The sequence below is a fragment of the Cryptomeria japonica genome, chromosome 7 (assembly GCF_030272615.1).
Source record: "Cryptomeria japonica chromosome 7, Sugi_1.0, whole genome shotgun sequence".
Taxonomy (NCBI): Eukaryota; Viridiplantae; Streptophyta; class Pinopsida; order Cupressales; family Cupressaceae; genus Cryptomeria; species Cryptomeria japonica.
In genome coordinates, this window is record NC_081411.1 from 753,382,653 (window position 1) to 753,405,056 (window position 22,404).

The 22,404-nt window shown below is 34.9% G+C and overlaps 1 protein-coding gene across 2 annotated transcripts in view; it reads right to left on the minus strand.

Annotated features, from left to right (window-relative positions):
- Positions 1-278: 278 nt before the first annotated feature.
- LOC131076415 (long chain acyl-CoA synthetase 4) overlaps positions 279-22,404 on the minus strand; it is a 31,334-nt gene continuing 9,208 nt past the window's right edge. For both annotated transcript variants that reach the window (XM_058013587.2, XM_058013588.2), the window contains exons 7-20: positions 21,127-21,203; positions 14,196-14,235; positions 13,990-14,084; positions 12,905-13,072; positions 12,586-12,696; positions 12,382-12,469; positions 12,193-12,259; positions 11,916-11,991; positions 11,662-11,779; positions 6,381-6,626; positions 6,064-6,203; positions 1,415-1,597; positions 1,087-1,206; positions 279-700 (exon numbers count right to left, since the gene is read on the minus strand). In XM_058013587.2, the coding sequence (XP_057869570.1) occupies positions 665-700; positions 1,087-1,206; positions 1,415-1,597; positions 6,064-6,203; positions 6,381-6,626; positions 11,662-11,779; positions 11,916-11,991; positions 12,193-12,259; positions 12,382-12,469; positions 12,586-12,696; positions 12,905-13,072; positions 13,990-14,084; positions 14,196-14,235; positions 21,127-21,203 (1,565 nt within the window). In that variant the 3' untranslated portion in view covers positions 279-664. The remainder of the gene's footprint in view (positions 701-1,086; positions 1,207-1,414; positions 1,598-6,063; positions 6,204-6,380; positions 6,627-11,661; positions 11,780-11,915; positions 11,992-12,192; positions 12,260-12,381; positions 12,470-12,585; positions 12,697-12,904; positions 13,073-13,989; positions 14,085-14,195; positions 14,236-21,126; positions 21,204-22,404) is intronic.

A 22,404-nucleotide genomic window follows, 5' to 3' on the forward strand; every position in this document is an offset into this window, starting at 1 on the left:
ATTGTTTCTGATAGTCATATATTTCAAATAAGATCGCAGAGCAGCTTGCATCCACTGAGATATTCAACTCATCTAAGACACCTCTCGTAGCTGCCACACTATTTAGTTTTTATAAAACTCCAGTGAATCTCAGTCCAAACAAACCAAAACTTAATAATTACGTACATGCATTTTATGAAAAGAAAGTGTATCTTTACAGAAATGTAGTTGGCGTTTAGCATAAACTGTGACCACATTGTATGAATCATTATTAGTAGAATTATCTGTAATAGCACATCTCAATACAATATTTCATTGCTATTTCTGTCACATGGATAAAATATACAAATCATGGGCAATCTACAACTCTATATATCATCATTATGAAAGTAGAAGGGATAGTTTTCACTTTTCCATGAAAATAATAAACATTTACAAAGCCAGTGGGAGAAATGCTTGAGAAGGAACGAAGTGATGAAGTTGCTACAGAGCCATATCTGGCAGACTGGCAGATCTAAAAGAGTAGCTTAGTCTTTTTTCTTAATCAGCATATATACCCACCTTTGATTCAGCAATATGAAAATAACATTTCCAAGCACAGTAGACTAAAGAATACATCTATCCAATCCTTACGGGCAGCAATTTCAGGATGCATTCCAATCCCTCACATTTGTTCCTCTGGAGCTTACTTAAGGCTTTTGTATAGATCATCAATAATTTCCTGGGGAAAGCAAATAGTAGAACTGAATTTGTTAGCAATCTACGGTAAAACTGTATAACAACCTGCATAATATAAACTTTACACTGGAAAATTGCTTTTACTCAACTTATAAACCCATACACAGACTTTACCATATGGTCTTATGTTCAGTATAACACAAAAGTTTACTGGAAATAAATTGTTCGCATTAAGCTGGGGGATAAAAAAAGGGGGATAAAACAAAGATCATCTTTCCAGGTCTATCCCTTATACCTTAGCAAGGAATCTAGAAAATGAAATGACTCAATGCGTATTTTTCTACCACATCAATACAAAAAATGCTTCCGTACAAAAAAAAAAAATAGCAACATAAAAATCATGGAGATATACAAAGTGCATGAACCTACCTTATAATATTTCAGTAGTTGTGGCCGCTTCTTTTTAAATGTTGGAGTAAGCAAATCTCTTTCCATATCAAATGGCAGAGGATCAAGGTGTATAGCTTTCAAAAACTCAAATCCTTTCAGCTGAGTTTGCAAAACAACATTCACAATTGTCATATTTCATACAAGTAGCTATGTGGAATGCGAAAGTACCGTATAAGAACCAATATGATGAATTCAAGGAATGTTCCATGATTATGACTTTATGCAATACTCGACAAGGGAAGACATATTAAAGGAACTCTCATGACCACATCCTAAAATAAAAAAGAATGCAATCACATGAATATACCTTGCTGTTTTTAGCTACTGCATTCAGTTCTTCCAAAATGTGTGCCTTTGCCTTGGGATTTTGGCACAATGCAGCAAAATCTCCAGTCTCTCCATTAGCTGTAGCCCAATTCTCAAGTGCTTGTTGATTGGGTGTAACAATAGCAACAAGATAAGACTCGAAACTATTCCCATAAACCCATATCTGTGTCAAGATTGCAGATCATGTGCATGTGCCAAAATCAATATCCTCTTATAGTATATATCTAAATGAAAATCTGAAAATCCAGTATACAATAGATATATCCATATACTGGAGTGCTATAGGATGAAATAAATGAGAGAATAGGGTACCTATCCTCTTCACTATGCTCTTCACATAATAATGGAAAAAATAGGATAAAAAGAAATGTATCTACATGCCAAAATAGTATGGAGACAAAAATACATTGTGATATTTAATGACTCTCGGAGGTACAATCACACGAACAATTTTTTTCCAATTGGCTAATTATGCACAATATTTTTAAAAATTAGATTTCTAATTAACAAATTCTTGAAAAAACTATTCGTGGTTTTTCTCACAAATAATGATTTTTAAATTTATCAAAATACATGTATAAATAGTAAAATCTTATCCTTCTCACCATTTTCCTACAGAACATCTAATTCTTATTTTTCAACCTAAAAAGATTCCCCTTCTATTGGTAACTTTTAGAAGGACGCATTCCTCAAAATCTTCCCTGGCAAGAACATGTTAATTCTGTCTTTCAATATCCTGGTTGTTCTTCCCCCTCATCTACGTAAATCTACAGGGACAATTAAATGCATGGGCAATGCTTTTATTGCTGTGCTATCAGATCATTTCGTACTCAATGATTTTCTACTCAATTATGGCTTGTGCCAGTACATTTATTCACATTTTTTAAGGGAAATTTGAAACTCTGGTGACAGAATGTGCCTATGGTACTAGTAGTCTTTGGTCAATGCCTGAAGAAAGATGTCTTTGGGCCTATGTTTCAGCAGAATGAGCTACTTGCACAAGATTTGAGTAATATTAGCTAGCAATTTGTAATGCAGAATTATATATCCGAAGAGGATTCACGATGATATACACACCACGGAAAATAAAGAGATAGAGGTATAGAGATATAGAGTGAATGAGAGAGAGATAATGAGATATAGATAGAGAGAGGGAGGGACAGATAAGGAGATAAATATATAGGGGACAAGAGTGAGAGAGAAAGCAAGTAACAGAGACAAGTAATGGAGAGAGGTATAGAGAGGGAGATAGAGAAGGGGAAGATAGAAATAGAGATAGAGATAAGGAGTGAGAAACATTGTGTGTGTGTGTGTGTGTGTGTGTGTGTGTGTGTGTGTGTGAGAGAGAGAGAGAGAGAGATGGATATGTATAAACAGATAGAGAGAGTGAAATAAATAGAGAGAGAGAGAGAGGAGTGGAGCGATACAGAAAGAGGGGGTGGTAGGGAGAGAGGGAGATGTATGGATATAAAGGAGAGATAGAGAGATGTATATCTTAGGAAAGATAGAAGGGTGAGAGAGATAAATATATATAGAGGGAGAAATGAAAGAAGAGAGGGAGAGGGAGAAATAGAGATAGAATGAGGGAGAATGAAAGAGTAGGAGAGATGGAAGGAGAGAGAGAGAGATATTATGAGATATAAATAGAGAGGGAGAGGGAGAGATGGGAAGATAGCTAGAGATAGAGATAGGAAGAGAGAAACATGGAGTGTGTGTGTGTGTGTGTGTGTGAGAGAGAGAGAGAGAGAGAGAACAAGATGGATATATATAAACAGATAGCGAGGGGGTAGATATATTGAGAGTAGAGAGAGGAGTAGAGATATATAGAAAGAGGGAGTCATAGGGAGGGGGAGAGAGAGGAAGAGATAGGGACAGAAAGAGGGAGAGATATGGATAGAAAGGAGAGATAGAGAGATGTATATCTTAGTAATGATAGGAGGGTGAGAGAAATATATAGAGAGAGAAATGAAAGAAGAGAGGGAGAGGGACAAATAGAGATAGAATGAGGGAGACAAAAAGAGAGTAGAAGAGATAGAGGGAAAGATGGAAACAAAAAGAGAGTAGAAGAGATAGAGGGAAATATTAATAAAATATATATTAAAAAACAATTAATAAACTACTAGCAATATTAACATTAATTGAAAGAGAAACTCAATATTTACAAATCAAAATTGTTTCTAAATAGAAGGTAAATATAGTCAAACTATTAAATAAATTTAATTTAGAAAATTAAAATTGAACTTTCAATAAAATATTAAAAATATTACAATTGTTAAAACTAAAATTTTAACTTTTACATTAAAACTTAGAAGTAAAACCAAACTTAAAAAGTTAAAAATAAAATGAAACATATTAAAAAGGTGAAAAATCAATTCATAATTTATATATAATGATATTTATATTTATTAAAAACTTAATTTTTAACCTATATAATTTTAAAAATTAAATACCAATACTATTAAAAAAATATTATTATTATTAAAAACAATAATTTATATTATAATATAATAATTTTTTAAATATATTATAATATGTGTGTTTTATGTATTAAGGGCAATGAAACTTCAAATCATACTCTACTTCATTGTAAATTTGCATAAGATATTATGGTATGGTTCTTTGACAAAATGTGAATTTCATTGGTATTCCTCGATAACATATCCACTCATGTGAACTGCTCTTATTGCTCTCCAAAAAGAAACAATTGAAAGTATTGTGGATAAGTACATTATAGATAACATGGCTTACTGCAAAAGAGCAACAAGAGAATTTTTAAAGAAAAAGCTCTTACAAATGACTTGTTCCTAAATGACCTGAACAGTGAGTGCATTATAAGAAAATTTTCTAGATAAGGTCCCATCTTCATCATCACAGATTGTAGGTGAAGAACAACATATTCTTCTATGGTGTCACGTCCATGGTGATGCTATTATGTTTTTTGAGATCAAGGTGCTGGGTGGTCTATTGTTTATTTGTCAATGAATACACCTATTGATGGTTTCAGCCTCCTTGTATTTCAAAGGTGGCATGGATATTCAGTATTTTCAGTCAAGTCAATTCTAGTTTTGAGTTGATTGTTTGGTGTGTATGGGCATACCTCACCCATCAGTGATGTTTTTTGTATACTATCATTGCAGAGATTTTATCTGTAAGCTTTACTTTTATTTAGAAATCTTTGTGATTGTTGGATAGTTTAGGAAATTAGCAGTTTTCTTTGGTATACATGTGAACAAAACATTGATATATTCAGTTTGGAGCTGTTTGGGTTTTTGGCTAGGGACCTATAATAATAAGCCCAGTTTGTTTCATTTAAAAAAACAATACTGTTTGAATTTTACTTGTGCAGTAAAAATTCTTCCTCTCCTTTTGGCAAATGGAGTTCATTTCCTCTTTTAGTGACATCCTCCTTTCTTTATGGAAGTGAACCAGCCTAGTTCAATTGGAGTAACATCAACTACTTAAAGTTCGTGAGATCTGATTGGATTTGGTTTGCCTCGAGGTCAATGAGGAAACCCTAACCGCCCAAATTTTGAATTGGTTTTTGGCAGGAAAACCGGTTTATAAATATGCAAGCCAAAATCGATGAAGATTTCCACTGAATAAGAGAGTGTTGCTGCTGAAGAAGTGAAATCAATCAAGTGCTCAAGAAGAAGAAGAAGAAGAAGAGACTGAGTGTGAGAGAGGTCAGGGTTGAAGAATTCAACCGGCAACAGTGAGGCAACCGGCAGTCAACCATTGAGTTTGACAGAGGAGTAAACTGGTAGTGACGAACCGGTAGTGAAGAGTTGCAGAAGATTGTAGAGAAGGCAAGCAAAGAACCGGTAGAGTGTAGTATCGGTGGAGAGCAACAGTGTAGCTGAGAGAAGAGAGAACCGACAGAGAGCAGAACCGGCAGAGAAGGAAAAGAGGCTGAATCGGCAAAGGTGCAGCAGAGAGTGAGGTGCAGCAGAGAATGGGTTGCAGCAGGAGATAAGGTTGCTGCAGAGAAAAGGTAAATAGAGAACCGGCAGAGATCTATAGAGAGGAGAACCGGTGGAGAGACATACTTGAGAGTTACAAAATTATTTTGTAACAAGAAGATAACTTTGGTATCAAAATATGATTTTGTAATCACTGAGTTGGAGCTCGATGCAGGGGTTGGTGCTCCTTGGGTTGGTGCCCTAAATCAGAGGTTGGTGCTCCTTGGGGTGGTGGCCTAAACATTGTAATCAGAGTTTCATTGTGAGGTTGGATTGGAGCAGTAAACTCCATGAGCATTTCTCACCGAGGTTTTTCCCATCTTGGGTTTTCCTCATATATGGTGGTGTTATGTGATGTCCCCTTTATGTGTGAGTGCATTTGTGATAGTCTCCCATCAAACCGATAAGTCTACTTTCTGTTAGATCTGATAACTGGTATACACACATAGGATAGATAAAGGGAAAAGTTTGCGAACCACTGATTGACCCCCCTCTCAGTGGTACATTGTGTCTAACAGTCTAGAAGCCAAAAACTGAAAGTCATTTGTAACTAATTATGAATTCTGATACCAAAAAATGTCTGGCGGATGGAACTCTTGCAACTACAAGTAACCAAATGCAATCTTTAACCAGATTATTTCAAAAAAAATTGTGATGTAAACTTACATACCGAATCAATAAGAGAGCACAGTCCATAAACATTCTCAAGATTTTCCACTGCAATATATTCTCCTTGTGAAAGCTTAAATATATTTTTCTTTCTGTCAATGATTTTCAGTGCTCCATCTGGCTGCCACTCCCCAACATCACCTGGTACATCAAATGGTCATTTTTCGCTTTGAACAAAACTTTATATCTATATATTGTGATATTCAACACTTCATGAAACAAAAAAATTACATCAACCATATCCAAGTAATCTTTTGCAATTTGTATCACAAACTTGATAACTAGAGAAAACTAAAGACCCCAAGAAAAAACATTTACCTGTATGAAACCACCCATCGACCAAAACCTCATTTGTAAGGTCGTCACGCTTGTAATAACCAGAAAACAAGGTTTTGCCTCGTATGCAGACCTCTCCACGTGGCACTTGTGAAAGTGCATCATATCCCATATCCGGGACAGACTCAAGGCAGGCCTCAACATTTGGTGCAGGTGGACCAACTGTACCCATCATTGACATGACATTTGGAATTGAAACAAAACTTCCGGCACAAGTTTCTGTCAAGCCTGCAGTATAACAGTAAAACAAATCAGGGCTAAGAAATAAATAGACATTGCTGAAAATTATTATTCAAATTAGACAATCCAAAAATGAAAAAATATTAACAAGCTAGCAACCAATAGAATCATGCACTTTTTACACTATAAACTGGACAAACATCAGTAGGTTGTGATGTATATATGAGATTTTCCACCTTGGTTAACATATGCAAATAGAAATATCTGATACATACACATTATTTTGGATACGATGATGAAATATCCAATAAGGACGTTGTTACACCCCTCCCATGATACAGTTGATATTTTCCTTTCTTGCACAAAGATGTTGAGATGAATAAATGGGAAGATATATATATATATATATATATAAAAACTGGAATGTATGAGTATACGTTTCAAACAATCAAGTGTAATTAATGTTTTGATCAATGTTATGACACATGGTTTATGATTGGGCTAACTGCATTTGTGAATGCAAGTGGATGCAAGAGACTTCACCACCCTTCCAGAAGAAGAGGGAGAGCATCATTGGGGAGAGGGTTATAGACAAAAGAAAATGATCCAGTTACCATTTGAGCCAAGTACTACTCTTGTTGAGATAAGCCAACCTTGATCAACTCTAGTAGGATGTGCTCCTTGTTTTGCTTGATTGTGTCAGTTGACCGTAGAGTTGAGTTTACACATCAAACCCTGATCTAGTTGGAAAGGGTAGTTGTTGTCTATGGATCATATATAATAAGCACTAGGGAGGCTGAAAAGGAATCCCTCCAAAGGGTTGGTGGCGGATGCTTTCAGCATCGAGGATGCAATCCGAAACGAAGTGATCGCTGTTATGAGGGAGTGTCTTGGGAGGAACAATATGGAAACATATGAATACATGATTAGTGTCCACAATGAGTTGTTTACATCTGAGCAATTTGAGTGATCCCTAGAAGTCATTGAGGCCATCAAGGTCCTAGCTTTCACTCTCTACTAAACTATATGTACTGTTTTTTGTTCTCTGTTTAATGAAATGGGAGCTATATATATATATATATATATATATATATATACAGTATAAGTATTTGTATATGAAATATATGTGTTAATGTTAATAGTGGTGTGAACCGAGTAATATATATACCAAAGTTTTGTTATTATTAATTGTAAACTTTGAAAGAGAATAATGCAACCACCGCATCTACTCCTTAAGACAATAGCATCAAAGAATAAGTAATATTACCACTATTATATATAATTAATACTATTATCAAGCCTTGTTTTATTTTAACATCACCATTTGCAAGACCTATTCCCATCACATTGCAAATGGATGAGTTAAGTGATCGATTTCCTGAATTTCTGGCAATGGAGTGAAATGAATTTATAACTAGATACGATGCATCAGGTTATGACTGCTTTCTTTCACCATTGCATTGTAAAAGGAGTTGTGCTTCATTAAGGGGGGATTTTTAATTGGCAATATCTCGGTCTAGAAACTGCACGGAGCAAGAGAAGTTCAAAAGTGGGAGCTAGCTAGCACATCGAGTTGAAGAGGAACATGTAATGTCCACTTATGGTCAAACTTAGTAAATTGGGACAATTATCTATCAATGATCAATTGCAAGAGATTTATTTCCTCAAAACTAATAAGAATCAATTGCAAGAGACTTATTTCCTCAATAATCTTAAATAGTGCTTATGGTAATAATAATGGAAGTTGATATCACTTTGCAAATGATTCTTATTGTGGACTATAATGGATATTACTTATATGCTAATATTATTAAATATATATGAAAACTAAATTGGCTGCTATCTCTGATATGGTTCTAATGTTTCTGCAAGATGATTTGGTTTACTTAATACAATAATGATAAGATTAACTTGCTATTTCAGATATGAAAGTTTGATAAGTGTGTATGGTGAAAAGTGAATAATGGAAACAACAATATTGAAAGACTAAATGAATTCAACCACAAAACCCTAGCCTAACAACAACAAAGATCCACCATAACATATGAAGATTACCGAAAACAATGCAAATCAACAAAATCAAAAAGATTATATCATCACATGTCCACTTGGATTTGAATCTCCATTCTTCCTATCTCCATTGATCTTGTTTGATATGTTTGCTCTCAGATTTTATGTGTGCACAAGAGCTCAACTAAGAACGGAAATGTGGTTGATAGCTTGATCGCATAAGATTGATTAGAATGCTCATTAGCTGAATAGGATGCTTAGGGTTGATAATGGAAGAAGCATCTCCTTATATAGAAGACACTTTAAATAAAAGAAGGGATAAGATTAAGAGGTGTAAAGATAAATGGTCAGCTGGGATTAGAGGGTAGGTAGGAGAAATAATAAAATAATGAGAGGGTAGGTAGTGTAGGAATTAAGAGATGAATGACATGTGTCATGGGTAAAAAAGGCTAATGACTTAATTAAATAAATAAATATTTATTTAATTAATAGAAGAAATGTGATAATTAAATAAATAAAATATTTAGGAAAAAGACAATTTAAATAAATAAATGTATTTATTTAAATGAGGAAAAAGGCTAGAAAAGGATAAATGAATTAATTAAATAAATAAAGAATTTATTTAATTAATAGAAGACTTAGGATAAAATAATTAAATAAATAAAAATATTTATTTAATTAGACAGGACAATTTTAGGTATGAAAGTTTGATAAGTATGCAAAGAAATCTTTATGGTCTCGCTAGATTTACTGATGTAAATCTCCTACCAGCATGTCGATATGAATCTGCAATGTCTTGTTGATGCTTTGTCTGATTTGGTTCCTTAAATTCATGCAAATGTCTCCCAATATCAATATGAAGGTCTGCTGTCTCTTATATGCCTTTATGAATATGCATATGGGTATGCTCATATCATTCACAGTGATACATTGCTGTCCCTGATCTGAAGTTATGTTCTTGTGACAATAAGTAATGGTGCTAATTCTGATATAACTGCAGAAGCCTGCAACAATGTGGTGCTCTCTCTCATTTCTATCTTGTTCCTTATGCAACTGATTTCTGACAATGACAATGCTCAACTTGAGCGTCCAATATGGATAAGAAATAAGAAAATAAGCTAATTTGCTGTCTTGATAGAATGAGAACGATCTTCATTATGTTCGATGGGAAATGATTATCTCCTAATAATCATGACTCCTCTTAATTGTGCCTCTCCCTTCGCATCTTTTCATAGAAATCAATTTGTTTATCACAATCAGCATTTAACATTTAACTATTCCAAATCGTTGTCTTATTTATGATTAATCATTCGATTAGTCAACTTCTTCTAAATATCGATTTGTTTTAGCTTATAGACATGTTCGATCATCTTGATCATCTTGTGCCTTGGTGATCTAAGGATACTTGATATCTTACTGATTCAATATGCTGATTGCTGGCCGGCTGTTCATTTGTCGATACCAAGTCTATTAATCGATGTTTATCTGATTATTATGCTGTTTGATATTTTATGATGATGCCAATGGTAAATGGTTCTCAATCAAGCCCTCTGCTATCTTCTCTTCACAGTGATAAGGTTAATGAGTGTTTCATATGTCTTTGCTATGATATTCATACCATCTTCACGTTATCATGATGATTGCTATCTCTGTCCTCATCATATGATGATTGTTGCAATGATATGAACACTATTTGTGTGTGATGGAGATAACTGGTATATGTTATCTTGATTCATTCTCATATTGCATTTTCTGATGTGCTCCAGGATGCTACATAGGAAAATCATCTTATTGATAAGACTTAACAATTTTCCCTGATACACTTGATGCTTATTAACCTAACTATCTATTGAAACTCTTGCTATAAACAATTAGCCACTAACTATCTTGAGGTGTTCAAGGTCTGCCACTCCTTGACCTCATATGTGATTTATTGCTGTTGCATTATTAGGACAAAGATGGGGACCTCACAGTCTCCCTTTCTTGGAGATGCTTGTCCACAAGCATGTTAAAATGATGAACTTTTATGAACTTTTCCATCTTTCTTCCTTATCTCATTGGGTATGGAACTTTTATGACTCTGCCTTAACAATCCTTTGAAGAATTCTTGTATACCCTCCTTGAGTCTTTTGATGTGCTTGAAAGGAGTCAAAAAAAATGGAGTCGTCCTTTGCTTGTTGTTGATTAGTTCTTTCAAGGTGGTTGCCTACTAGCTTTTGGTGATGATGTCGTATGTTCTTCTCACAATTCTTAAGAAGCCCATGTCTTGCTTTAGATAGATGACTTCTCTTGAGGAATTTCATCAAGCAGTCTCTTCAAAATGATCCTCTCACAATTAACCTTAAATTTGGGTCATGGCCTTGAAATCTTGTGTGAACTTGCCAATAGATTCCATCCATTGTATGCCTAATATCATGTCTTTGTTGCCCAATTCCATCATATGAAAATCATCACAAAACTTATAACTTTCAATGGTGACCTTATATCATATGTCTCTGCTCTGAATCGATATTTACAAGTCATAAGTAATTGCAATGCCATATCAGGCCTTTTGGGATTTCTTCCATACAGAGTCTGTGACACAGCAGCTATAGTTTTTGTAAATTCTCATATATAATACAAAGTGCATGGGCCCTGTCCCACAATTTACGAAAGAAAATGAAACAAAAAATGAATGTACCATATTCATTATAATTTTAGATATTTTCAAAGGAATGTTTTCATAAATACTCGCTACAAACAAAGAGAAGATAATTCCTAAAAATTGTTTCTCTTCACTTCATTATTGGGAAAAATGTTCACATGCCAAGTAGTATAATGAGAACAAATAGACTCCTTTGAATATAATTCACAAAATTTACCGTAAAGAGTTTGAGAAGTTGAAATTCAGTTCTTGATTAGCTTTGAAGTAGTCTATCATATATGTGTTCCTAAAGTTTCCCACTTTTCAGCTTGACAGAAATATCTATCAGTAGTTATAATATTATATATAATTGCAAATATGAGTATGCTGCAGTGTAAGGTGAAGCAAACATGTTAAGAGATATTTTAGAGTTATGAGAAGAACACATACCATAGCCCTGAACTACATGGCAACAGGCAACTACACGTAAAAATTCTTCAACATGTCTTGCAAGTGGTGCTGCTCCTGATAGGATTACACGGACACGTCCTCCGAGAGCTTGTTTTACCTAGAATTGTGAAAAGCATGACCATCCAAATCTTTATAATACTACAAAACCAAAAATTAAATGAACCTCTTTCTGCATATCATGAATGCAATTGTAACAATATCACTAAAAGTTAAAGACCCTTTCACCAACTAACCTTGCTAAAAACAATTTTATCAGCAATTGTAGCAGCTTTCTCATGTTTCCATCCCTTCCGCATGTTATTGAGCTTGCTGTCAATTTTATTTCAAACAAGCATTGATTATAAATCTGGAAACCCAGCAGTCTAGAACTCAAAGTGGATATAATTTTCAACTGCCAGGAAAATAGTCTTCATTCTAATCAGAGAATGCCTTGTTATGTGATATACTCAAATTAGTCATTTAACATTATAATCCACTGTCCACGGGGATTGCGATAGTTTCAAATCTTACTATTTATATGCAAGCTCAAACACCTTTCTGCTCAAAAAACCTCCAGTAGATATCTTCTGGTTTAACCCTGGCAACCAAGTGACACCAAGATGATAAAGTAAATATGTGTAGATGGTTCAAAAACACCATTAAAAGTAAGAATGCATGCATCTGGATGCAAATTTGTTTTGTTTATTATGCATATGGGACCTGAATATATGCGATCAAAGACACGTGGAACACCACAGAAAACAGTTGGCTTCAACTCTGCAATATCCTCAACCAAAAGCTTGGCATCCTGAACAGATAAACAACCATAAGCACTGTACAGTTAAAAACACAAAAAGAGTTGGGTATTTTAGTTAAAAATGATGAGAGAGTAGAGAATCAAATGATATAACATTATGAGTGTACCCCTCGGTAGAAACCTATTGAAGCACTCTTTGATATGAAATATTCTTCAAGAACCCGATCAAAAATATGTGCTAGAGGAAGATATGAGATATAAACATCCTTCTCAGAAAGCTGCAAGGGGTTGCACAACATTATTGTACGAAACTATAAAAATTGTTAGAATCAAAACAAAAATATGAATATGAGGACGATTCTTGTTAGACACTGTCTGAAGCCATTAGCGATTCTCAATATCTCAAAGATATGTTAAAGCATATGAAGCTTCAAACTATAAAGATACAATAACTATAAACATAAGCCATGTGAATTAAGGGGCAACCTCTTCATCTTGACATTGAAGTAAATGATTAATTCCAGTAACGAGAGTGACAATGTTCTCATTTGTTATCAGTACACCTTTGGGTTCTCCGGTTGTGCCACTGGTGTACATTATTGTGCAGATATCAGTCTTTTTTGGTGCTGAGAGAGTAAAACTCTTTTTCTCACCCTGAAGAGACAACAAAATGATAAATTCATGAGATACATGTGCCACTGGTGTAAATTATTGTGCAGATATCAGTCTTTTTTGGTGCTAAGAGAGTAAAACTCATTTTCTCACCCTGAAGAGTCAACAAAATGATAAATTCATGAGATACATATTTGCTTAGATTTATAACAAAGCTATGAACATGATCAAAAAATTAACTTGTTGAAACTTTGAAACAGTTAATTTGCTAATGCATTCAACTCAGAAAGAGTTCCCCAATTCTTCTTGTGCTATGCTTTGACAAGCTTTTGCCTCTAATTTTACAGAACATAGAAACAGCTGCAGAGTCATTTCTTGTCTGGACATGGTTATGTGAGGGGCATCTCATGGACTTCTAATTTTCCTTTCAGAAAAGCCAGAATTCATTATTTCAGTAATTATTTTGTTTTAATTTCATTTTGTGAAGTGTGTTGAACTTAGTATATAATTATGTGTGAGAGAGATTGAAATGTGAATATTTTAAAATTTTGATATCTTTATATTAAAAAATAAATGTCAAACTGTCAAACTTTAAATAGTCTACAAGCACAAACACTGCTATAAAGCATGGTTTTCAAAAATTTAGATTAAACAGATCACAAGAAGGAAGTGCTGTCTCCTGTCAAACAGAATAGAATAAGCAGCAAATTATACTTGAAATGAAAGTTTGTAAAGTCAATTTACTGTAATAGAACAAAGGCCCCTATGCATGTACGGCTTGTATTCTACAGGCCAAATGTAGTGTTTTTTGACAAGTTTGAATAAAAACATTGGAACGAATCGTTGGCAACTTGGCATAATATTTTTAAAATCACAGAGGGAACTACAATTTGTGCATATGATATAATCAAATAAGTGTCTAATATAACAAATAAGCTTAGAGGTAAATTGGGATATACTAGTGAAAGAAAATCTTTCCAACTGTATAATTTCGCTCCATGCTTTTCAGCTTCTTCTCTCTGTGCATCTGAGATGTTACCAAAGCTCACAAGTGCTGCATTCAAACACTGAAAATCAGATTTTACTTAAAAATATAAATCTCTGTAATATTAAGAAACTTTAAGTCCAAATATTAGATTATAAATTACAATAAAAGAACACTCACTCTTTAAACGGTCGACACATGCTGGCAAACTTTTTAAGATCTACAAACAAAAAATCATTACAATTATCAGCAAAGAGAAAGCCGCTACTGCTGAGATAATAAAAGAAAATCACAAGTCAATCAGTACTATAATAAACAATGTTATGGAACTCCTGGTTGTCAAATAAATAACAATGGAATTAAATAAACATAAACCATTAGAAACAAAACTATATATTAATAGACATCAGGTTTCCACAATCCATGAGATGGTAATCAGCTGCTTCCAGGGTAGATTGTGTGTAAATTTTTGCATCAATGTTTCGGATCACACTCCGTGATCCATCATCAGGATGTAGAGCTAGACAGCAAGCAGAGTGAATGATGGATCACAGATTGTGATCCGAAATGTTGATGCAAAAATTTACACACAATCTACTCCAGAAGCAGCTGATTACTAAAACTATATATTGTTCAACTTGAGTATTCTCTCAGTGATTGAGCATTGCATATCCAGTATATGGTGGTGGTAATGGTCACAAATAAAAATTCAGAGATGTGATGCAGAGCATCCGGGCGAATGGGTAATCCACATCAACCAAAAACAAAAGAGATTTTAGTTTGAGTTTTGTGGTTTGCTTCAGTTTTCAAATTTTGGTGTGCATTTGTTTAGGAGTCCATGGACGGTTAAGTCAAAATTGTGGTTTCAATATCTCTGGCATAAAATTCCGGCATTCATTTATTGTTCACTAGCCAAAATTGATGAAAGAATAAATTAATCTCTTTCTTTTTTAGCATGGAAAGGTATTAGAGGAGCATGAGGATTAAATGGCGATGAAATATTAAGAGTCAACACCATTTTGTTTAAAAAAAACTGCAGATTTAAAAAAAAAAAAAATACCACGCTAGCCTGGAAGATGAAGAGCGAGGGGTGCTGGAAAAACTGGAAAAAAATGCAGCAAATAAAGAACCGAGCACAGGGAAGAAACAAAGGAGAGAGCACCAAGAAGAAAAAGAGAAATGAAAGGCCGTGGGAAGATAAAAAGAACAGAATTTGCATTATGGAGTGGAAGCACATAGAGGTGTAAAGCAAAAAAGTGGCACAGCAGTTTAAGAGAAGAATTCGGGCAAATGGTTAAGTTTCCCCTACGTAAAGGAAGGTAGAAGGTTCCCTTTGGAATGGGGATTAAAAAAAAGTTAAAGAAAAACAACAGCAGCAGGTTTGCATAGTAGAGGGTGAACAAAGAAGAAGTGTGAGTGTCGCATAAGGGAGGAATCAAGGTGCACTGCCTGAGCATTTGATTCATACACAAAAGAACACCATGAATTAAAAATTTTGCAATTCTAGTGAAGAAGAAAGCTACAGGGTGCAGGAATTCATAAAAAGGGAGAAGGGGTTAAACCGGTTTCCTGTGAACAGAGATTTAGATTGCAGATTGAATAAGAGGCATTATAGATTTTGAAAGTATTATGCCAGAGCATGTATGAAATAATTACAGTGATTTGAAATAAACTTGAAATTGTTGTTCTTGACTGAGACTTTGCTGCAAACTGTGACAGTTTTATAGAACACTCTTGGTTTGAATTGCTTCAATTAGTATCGGAGCCAAGTTGTGACTGTGTTGAAAAGAAACCCTCAGAATGTGTTGTAGGTGAGAGAAGAAAGAAGAAAACCTACAAATTGTAGAGGGTAGCCAACATGGCATATAGAGGACGGGCTTGCCAAGGTAGAGGACCCAAAGGCAGTTATTAGTATTGCAGAGGCAATAGGAGATCTCACAGTGTGATTAGATGCAATGGAGACGACTCAGAGGAGAGGAGTCCACATAGAGGGCATAAATGAATATGAGGAAGAGCTGACTGTTGAAGGAAGTGAAGAAATGAATCCGCCAGGGCTCAATCCAGGAGAGGAAAGATTTATCAAAGCCATCACAAGGATAAATTCCAAGCCCTAATTTAATCCCTCAAATTAAAAAGGTGGTTTGAATGCAGATGAGTTACTGGATTGGATTTCTGGTATGGAAAAATACTTTGAATATGATAATATAGAGGAAGATCAAAAAGTTAGATATGCAAGCACAAAGTTGATGGGTCATGCATCTCTATGGTGGGATCATTTGCAAACAGATAGACAGAAAAAAGGAAAGGAGAAGATAAGATCATGGGATCGAATGGTGATGAAGATAAAAGCCAAATCCTCACCGGAAAATTATCACACTAATTCGTTCAATAAACTTCAGAATTTATAGCAAAAAGAGTCTAGCGTTTAAGGGTACACTGAAGAATTCTACTGGTTAACCATAAGAGCCAGTCATGTAAAAGATGATGCCAAGGAAGTTGCAAGGTATTGAGAGAAGAATTCAGACAAACGGTTAAGTTTCCCCTACACAAAGAAAGGTAGAAGGTTCCCTTTGGAATGGGGATTAAAAATTGAAATTGATAGTAGAGGGTAAACAAAAAAGTGTGAGTGTGGCATAAGAGAGCGTCAAGATGCAATGATTCATACAGAAAAGAACACCATGTATTAAAATATTTACAAGTCTAGCGAAGAAGAATGCTACAGGGTGTAGGAGTTCATAAAAAGGGAGGAAGGATTAAACTGGTTTCCTGTGAACAGATACTTAGATTGCAGATTGAATAAGAGGCATAATAGATTTCCAAAGTATATGCCATAGCATGTATGAAATAATTACAGTGATTTGAAATAAATTGAAATTGTTGTTCTTGACTGAGACTTTCCTGCAAACTGAGACAGTTTAATAAAACTCTCTTGGTTTGAACTCCGTCAAGATGCCAGAAAATTCAAAATCTAGTTACAAAGCATCAGACTACAGAGTACCAAAGTTGTCATTACAACAATCAGCCGAAATACAATTAATCATAAGACAAGTCAAATTTTGATTCTAGCAGACTACAGTAACATTAATGTAAAACTCTCCCATGGATCCACTAATTTCATTCTGAACACAGTTTCCAATGTAAACAATGCCTTCCTGCTCAACAATAGCAAGCTTATGTGAAACAGGCCTAGGTAACTTAAAGAGTCAACTTCTCTTCTATTAACAAAAACTGCTAATCACAAAACTTTATAAAGCTTCAAATAGCAAAAAAGATACTTTATATGTTTGCCAAAAGTGACTATGTCATTCCTATCATGTCACAAATTTCATCAAACTATCCTATTTGTAGAAACATAGTTAAAATGGAACAGAAAGAAAAGCAATCTCCAAATTCATGTACTGCAATTGCTTTGTGTAACATTGACTAAGATCAAAGTGCTTTTAAGGCTTTAAATGTAACCAAGTTTTGTTGATTGCATAGATTTACTAGGATCCTTGTAAACTCAGGCTAATGAGAATACTAATGATAAAACATGTGCAAACATTCAGAAATAGAAAATGAATGCAATATTTCTTATCTTCCTGTACCCGATATCATACAACTACTTGCTTCAGTGGTCCTCCTATGTTACAGGCACAAATAAACAGAAGCCAATGGACTAAGATGTAGAAGCAAGCCATATATCGCACTAAGCTTCTAATCAAAAGGAACCACAGTGGCAATACAGCAAATAGATATTATTTCATAACAACATTTGGCCAAAAAACAACACGAATGGCCACTGTCATATGTGTTTCAGACAAATAAATAAATAAAGAAACTTCTACGTGTAAATGAACTAGCACAAGTACCCATTACTTAATGGGCCCCCTATCAATGTCCTAAAAAGCATCCAAAAAATAAAAGACCATTTTTAAAGAAAGATATAGTTGCATATAAGCTCTGCCACCCGCAACATCAAGCTCCTCATCTACATACAAGGAATGTCTATGGCGAATATCCATACTCCTCAACCTAACAGATTATCTTCAGAGAAATTGTTTGGAAGACGACAACATATTTCCTCACCATAAATTTCTTGATCGCTGCTTTGAGGGAATGTAATATTACTTCTCATTCTCCTCCCAGAGTCTGCTTTTGCAGATTTCTTGCAGATCCTGACATTGAAAAACAACCTGAAGGACCTGTCTTTCTTTCCAACTCATTTTAAAACTGACTATGAGCTCTTATCTTCTTGCATTAACCCTGCATCCATGAGATCTGAGATCAACCCTCTGGTATATCTTTTGTTGATAGACATATCTATTATATTTGAATCTTGATGTTCGAACGATAATTTCCTGAATTTGATCATAAAGCATTGTCAACTTCCCTTTTCAGAGGAAGCCATTTTGGATCTTCAAATACTTTATTGTACCTTCAAAACTCTGTATCAGTGCTAGCAATTCATTATTAAGTTCCCAGATTACTTATAACAACAAAAGGATGTAGCCTTCAAGATGGTATTGTTTGCATTCTAATTTAGACCTAAAGTAGTGTTCCCCTAGATTCAAAGAAAATCATCTTTATGCTTTCAGATATACATTCACATTGTACTCCCAAGAATTCATTAGGGCCCCATGAGAATGTCATACATAGATATGGAGAGGGTTTCTTCGTCATGATAATTCTCCCATATCCACAGGTTATGCATCTCCCTCTGGCTTACGTGACTTGGAGATTTCTAACCACAACTAATAAGTGAAACAGTTAAGCTGCTCTACACAATCATTGAGAAAGTTATGACAGATACAAGAATTGCTGATTTCTGGGTAGCTCGTTGTAAGGTTCATGGAAATCTCTTTACATTAGTTACATCAAACTGGCACTGCTTTCATAATTCTGCTATTTGGTTTTTTGGCCTTAAAACTCTCTTACTCCGGATCTGCTTTTCTCCAGAATTATAATCGCAAATTGAATTGAATCAATGAAGTTATTGTGAAAGGATGCTCACTGTTAATGATATTTATACATGATTCTGAATTCTCTGCACTACTTTTGTTGGTGTTGGAAATAAGCCACACCCGGACCAACGATGGACTGGTCCAAGAGGGACCAGTAGCTCAGTGGTAGAGCACTCCAGCAGATGGAAGGTCCTAGGTTCGAGTCCTAACTGGTCCATGTCTCAACATGGTATCAGAGCCAGGTCCAGGCTAGGAGCCCCAAGCACACAAGAGGTGTGGCTTAAGGGGGGGTGTTGGTGTTGGAAATAAGCCACACCCGGACCAACGATGGACTGGTCCAAGAGGGACCAGTAACTCAATGGTAGAGCACTCCAGCAGATGGAAGGTCCTAGGTTCGAGTCCTAGCTGGTCCATGTCTCAACAACTTTTAATAATTTGTTGTGGCTCACTGGCAATTCCTTTTCAATATAGTAACTTCTGATTTTATAAATGAGCTCAGGCATTTGTTTGCTGGTCCATTCCACACCTATGTTATTACACTATCTCATCCTTTATTATTATATCAGAGGCAACCTCCTTTCAAGACGAGATTTTATCCCTTGATTACTTGCAACTCCAGAGACAGAAATCCCAGCTCTCTTTTCATCCATTTCCTTTGTGAAAATCTTCACCAAAATAAGCATTATACTTGAACTTCTTGCGTGTTGCGGCCCTTCTTGATTATTAGTGATGTTCTTTCCCCTCAGCCAATTCATTTCTTGGCTTCTGTTTTTCTCCTCCGATGCCTTCTTTCTCAATAATAACTCCAGCAATCTCTCCACTAGTAGACAATCAACTTACATATGTGGCTTCTACTTTATAGTTTATAAGGTAATACTCCATTACTGAGTTGTTATGTACTTAAGCGAGTTGACTTTAAGTGAAGTTATCTTGTCTAAGTTGCTGATCTAGTTTTTGTAGTAGTCCATGAAAATGTATTAAAATGCTTCTGGCAGACAACCATGTAGTATTTTTGGAATCAAAAAATGCTTCAGTCTTCTACCAGTTTGCCATTTCCTTTTCACCCAGTTCAGTATGGCTGGGTTCAGCCATACAAGATATATAAGGTATTAAATATTTATAAAATACCATAAATTCAAAAAACATGCAGAATTAAATAAAGAAAACTTTTGATTATTGATAATCCAATATCAAATGTAAGAAAACTTGCAAACCCAAGCAAGTAGCAGTGAGTGGTAGGAATGTAGTTTGTGTTCTGTGTGTCATTAGTGAATTAACAATTCCTCTTTCAGGTTAATTGGGCTTCAAATAATTACTTTTGTTTTTTATTCCTTTTTCATTAAAATGAATGGTTTGTTTCATTTTGTTACAGGTTATGTTGGGTTGACCTGAGTTCAGCCAAAGTTCATCCAAGTTACTACCTGAGCCGTACCTACAGACCCCAGGCAGCACTTGGACCAGGATCCATACCCACTATGAATCTAATCTGGGCACACCTTGCATTTATTAAGGACCCAGTAACACAGCTTTGAATCGGCTATAAATGATGCATACATTTTGGCTGCTTCTTATTGAACATCATATCACATTAAAATGACTTATCATCCGAGTGTAAGGATGCAATGGCCAACTTCTTGTCTGTGAGCTTGCTATGGACTGCCAAAGTAAATAAAATTTCAGATATAACCATCAAGGTAATGTCTGAGCTGGAGCACTCTATGAAAATGCCATTAACAGCAGATGTTGAATTGGCAAATAGAGAATTGCCCTCTGCTATAATTAGCATTAATGTTAAACAATATGATGCTCCTATGATTTAGCAATTACACAAGCATACTTTTTAGTCGTGCATAGAAATGTGAGTTTAATTGTTTACATTGAATTTGAGAACATTATTGTTTTCTTTGTGCACAAGAATGACCAAGAATATTTAAGTCAAGTTGCTCTTGAATCTTGATTATTTTAGCATTTCATCTGACAATATAAGCAAGCTTTAGTCTTGGTAACATTCAATGTTCACAAAAAGACAATTTTCATCTTTGTCCAGACTCCAGAGTGCTTTTTAGCTTGCATCCATTGAATTCTCCATAGAAAACATACAATGTCCACAAAGGCATTGCAAAGAATGCAACCTTTCTACAAATAATGCAAAGAAGTGTTATACATACCACAGGAATTTTTGCCTCTTGGACAATGGCAATTGAGACTTCAGCATGATGAATGATGAACTCAACTGCATCCGCACCTTCAACCAAATAAATAAAACACCAATAGAATGGCTGTTATTATGGAACCATATCAAAAAAACAATTGAAAGCTAGAATTAAAAAAAAAGAACTTGTTCACATGGGGATTTATCAAGCAAATTGACAGATACAAAAAAAGAATGTGGCTAATATACTAACCAACAAACACCTTTTTACATCATCTAAAGCACAAACGAACAATAAATAAATAATACATTTAGAAAATCAAGCATAGTATGCCACAAGAAAATCTGAACAAATACAGTGAATGTTAGATCTATAGAGCAGACTGCATTGAAAAATAGAGCCCAACATTATAAGTCTCACTGCAGGATCCATCATCAGCTAAATTCTTAAAGCCACTGCCTGATTATGAGATATATAAATCCTGTTATAAATATTTAGTGTCAAAGTGGAGGTTAAAAAAATTATTACAATGCTGAACGTAGCTAATAGGCTAAGTTTATGAATAAATAGCTCCCAGGTCTAAATTAGATTCCAATGATCATCCCTAATTATATTTTTTTGGATGCTTTTCTGTCTCCACAGATTCCATAATTCTTCTGTCCATCCAACAACTTTCCATAGCTAGAACTAGAAGCATGGTGTTTTCAGATATCTGTGACATGTTACTTAATTCTAGTTGAAGATAACAAATGGTCATACCAATATAAGGAATCATACAAGAGTAAGCACTTCAGAAGCAACTTTTGCCAAGATAAGCTCAAGGTAACTATGGCCCTTTGAAGGTATGGCTAAGACAAAGGCAGGTAAAGTACAAAATCTTTCACCATTCTGTCTGTGGTACAATGAATGTAAAGTAAGAGAGTTTTTACTATTGCGCACGTCAATCTGTCCCAGGTACCCTTCTTCCTACTTTTGTATTCCTAGAGGCCTAAAACTGTAGGATAGTTAAAAATGCAGGACATTACGAACAATCAAATTGTAGAAAAGAAAATATAGTGAATATACAAATAACCAAAACAAACTTATGTGTAGAAATTCTGTATAAGTAATCTATGCTGGTTTTTTTAAGTTAGTCCACATCGTCAATAGTTATTGTAGTTGGAAGCCAGGCTTGCATAGAGGAAGCAGTTATGATGGGTAAAGGTCCTTTGCTACATTACAGGTCAAACATCAGTATCACTCAAGCTCTCAACATTGTCCTGCCTCATAATTGGGGGAGAGATCTGATTGCAA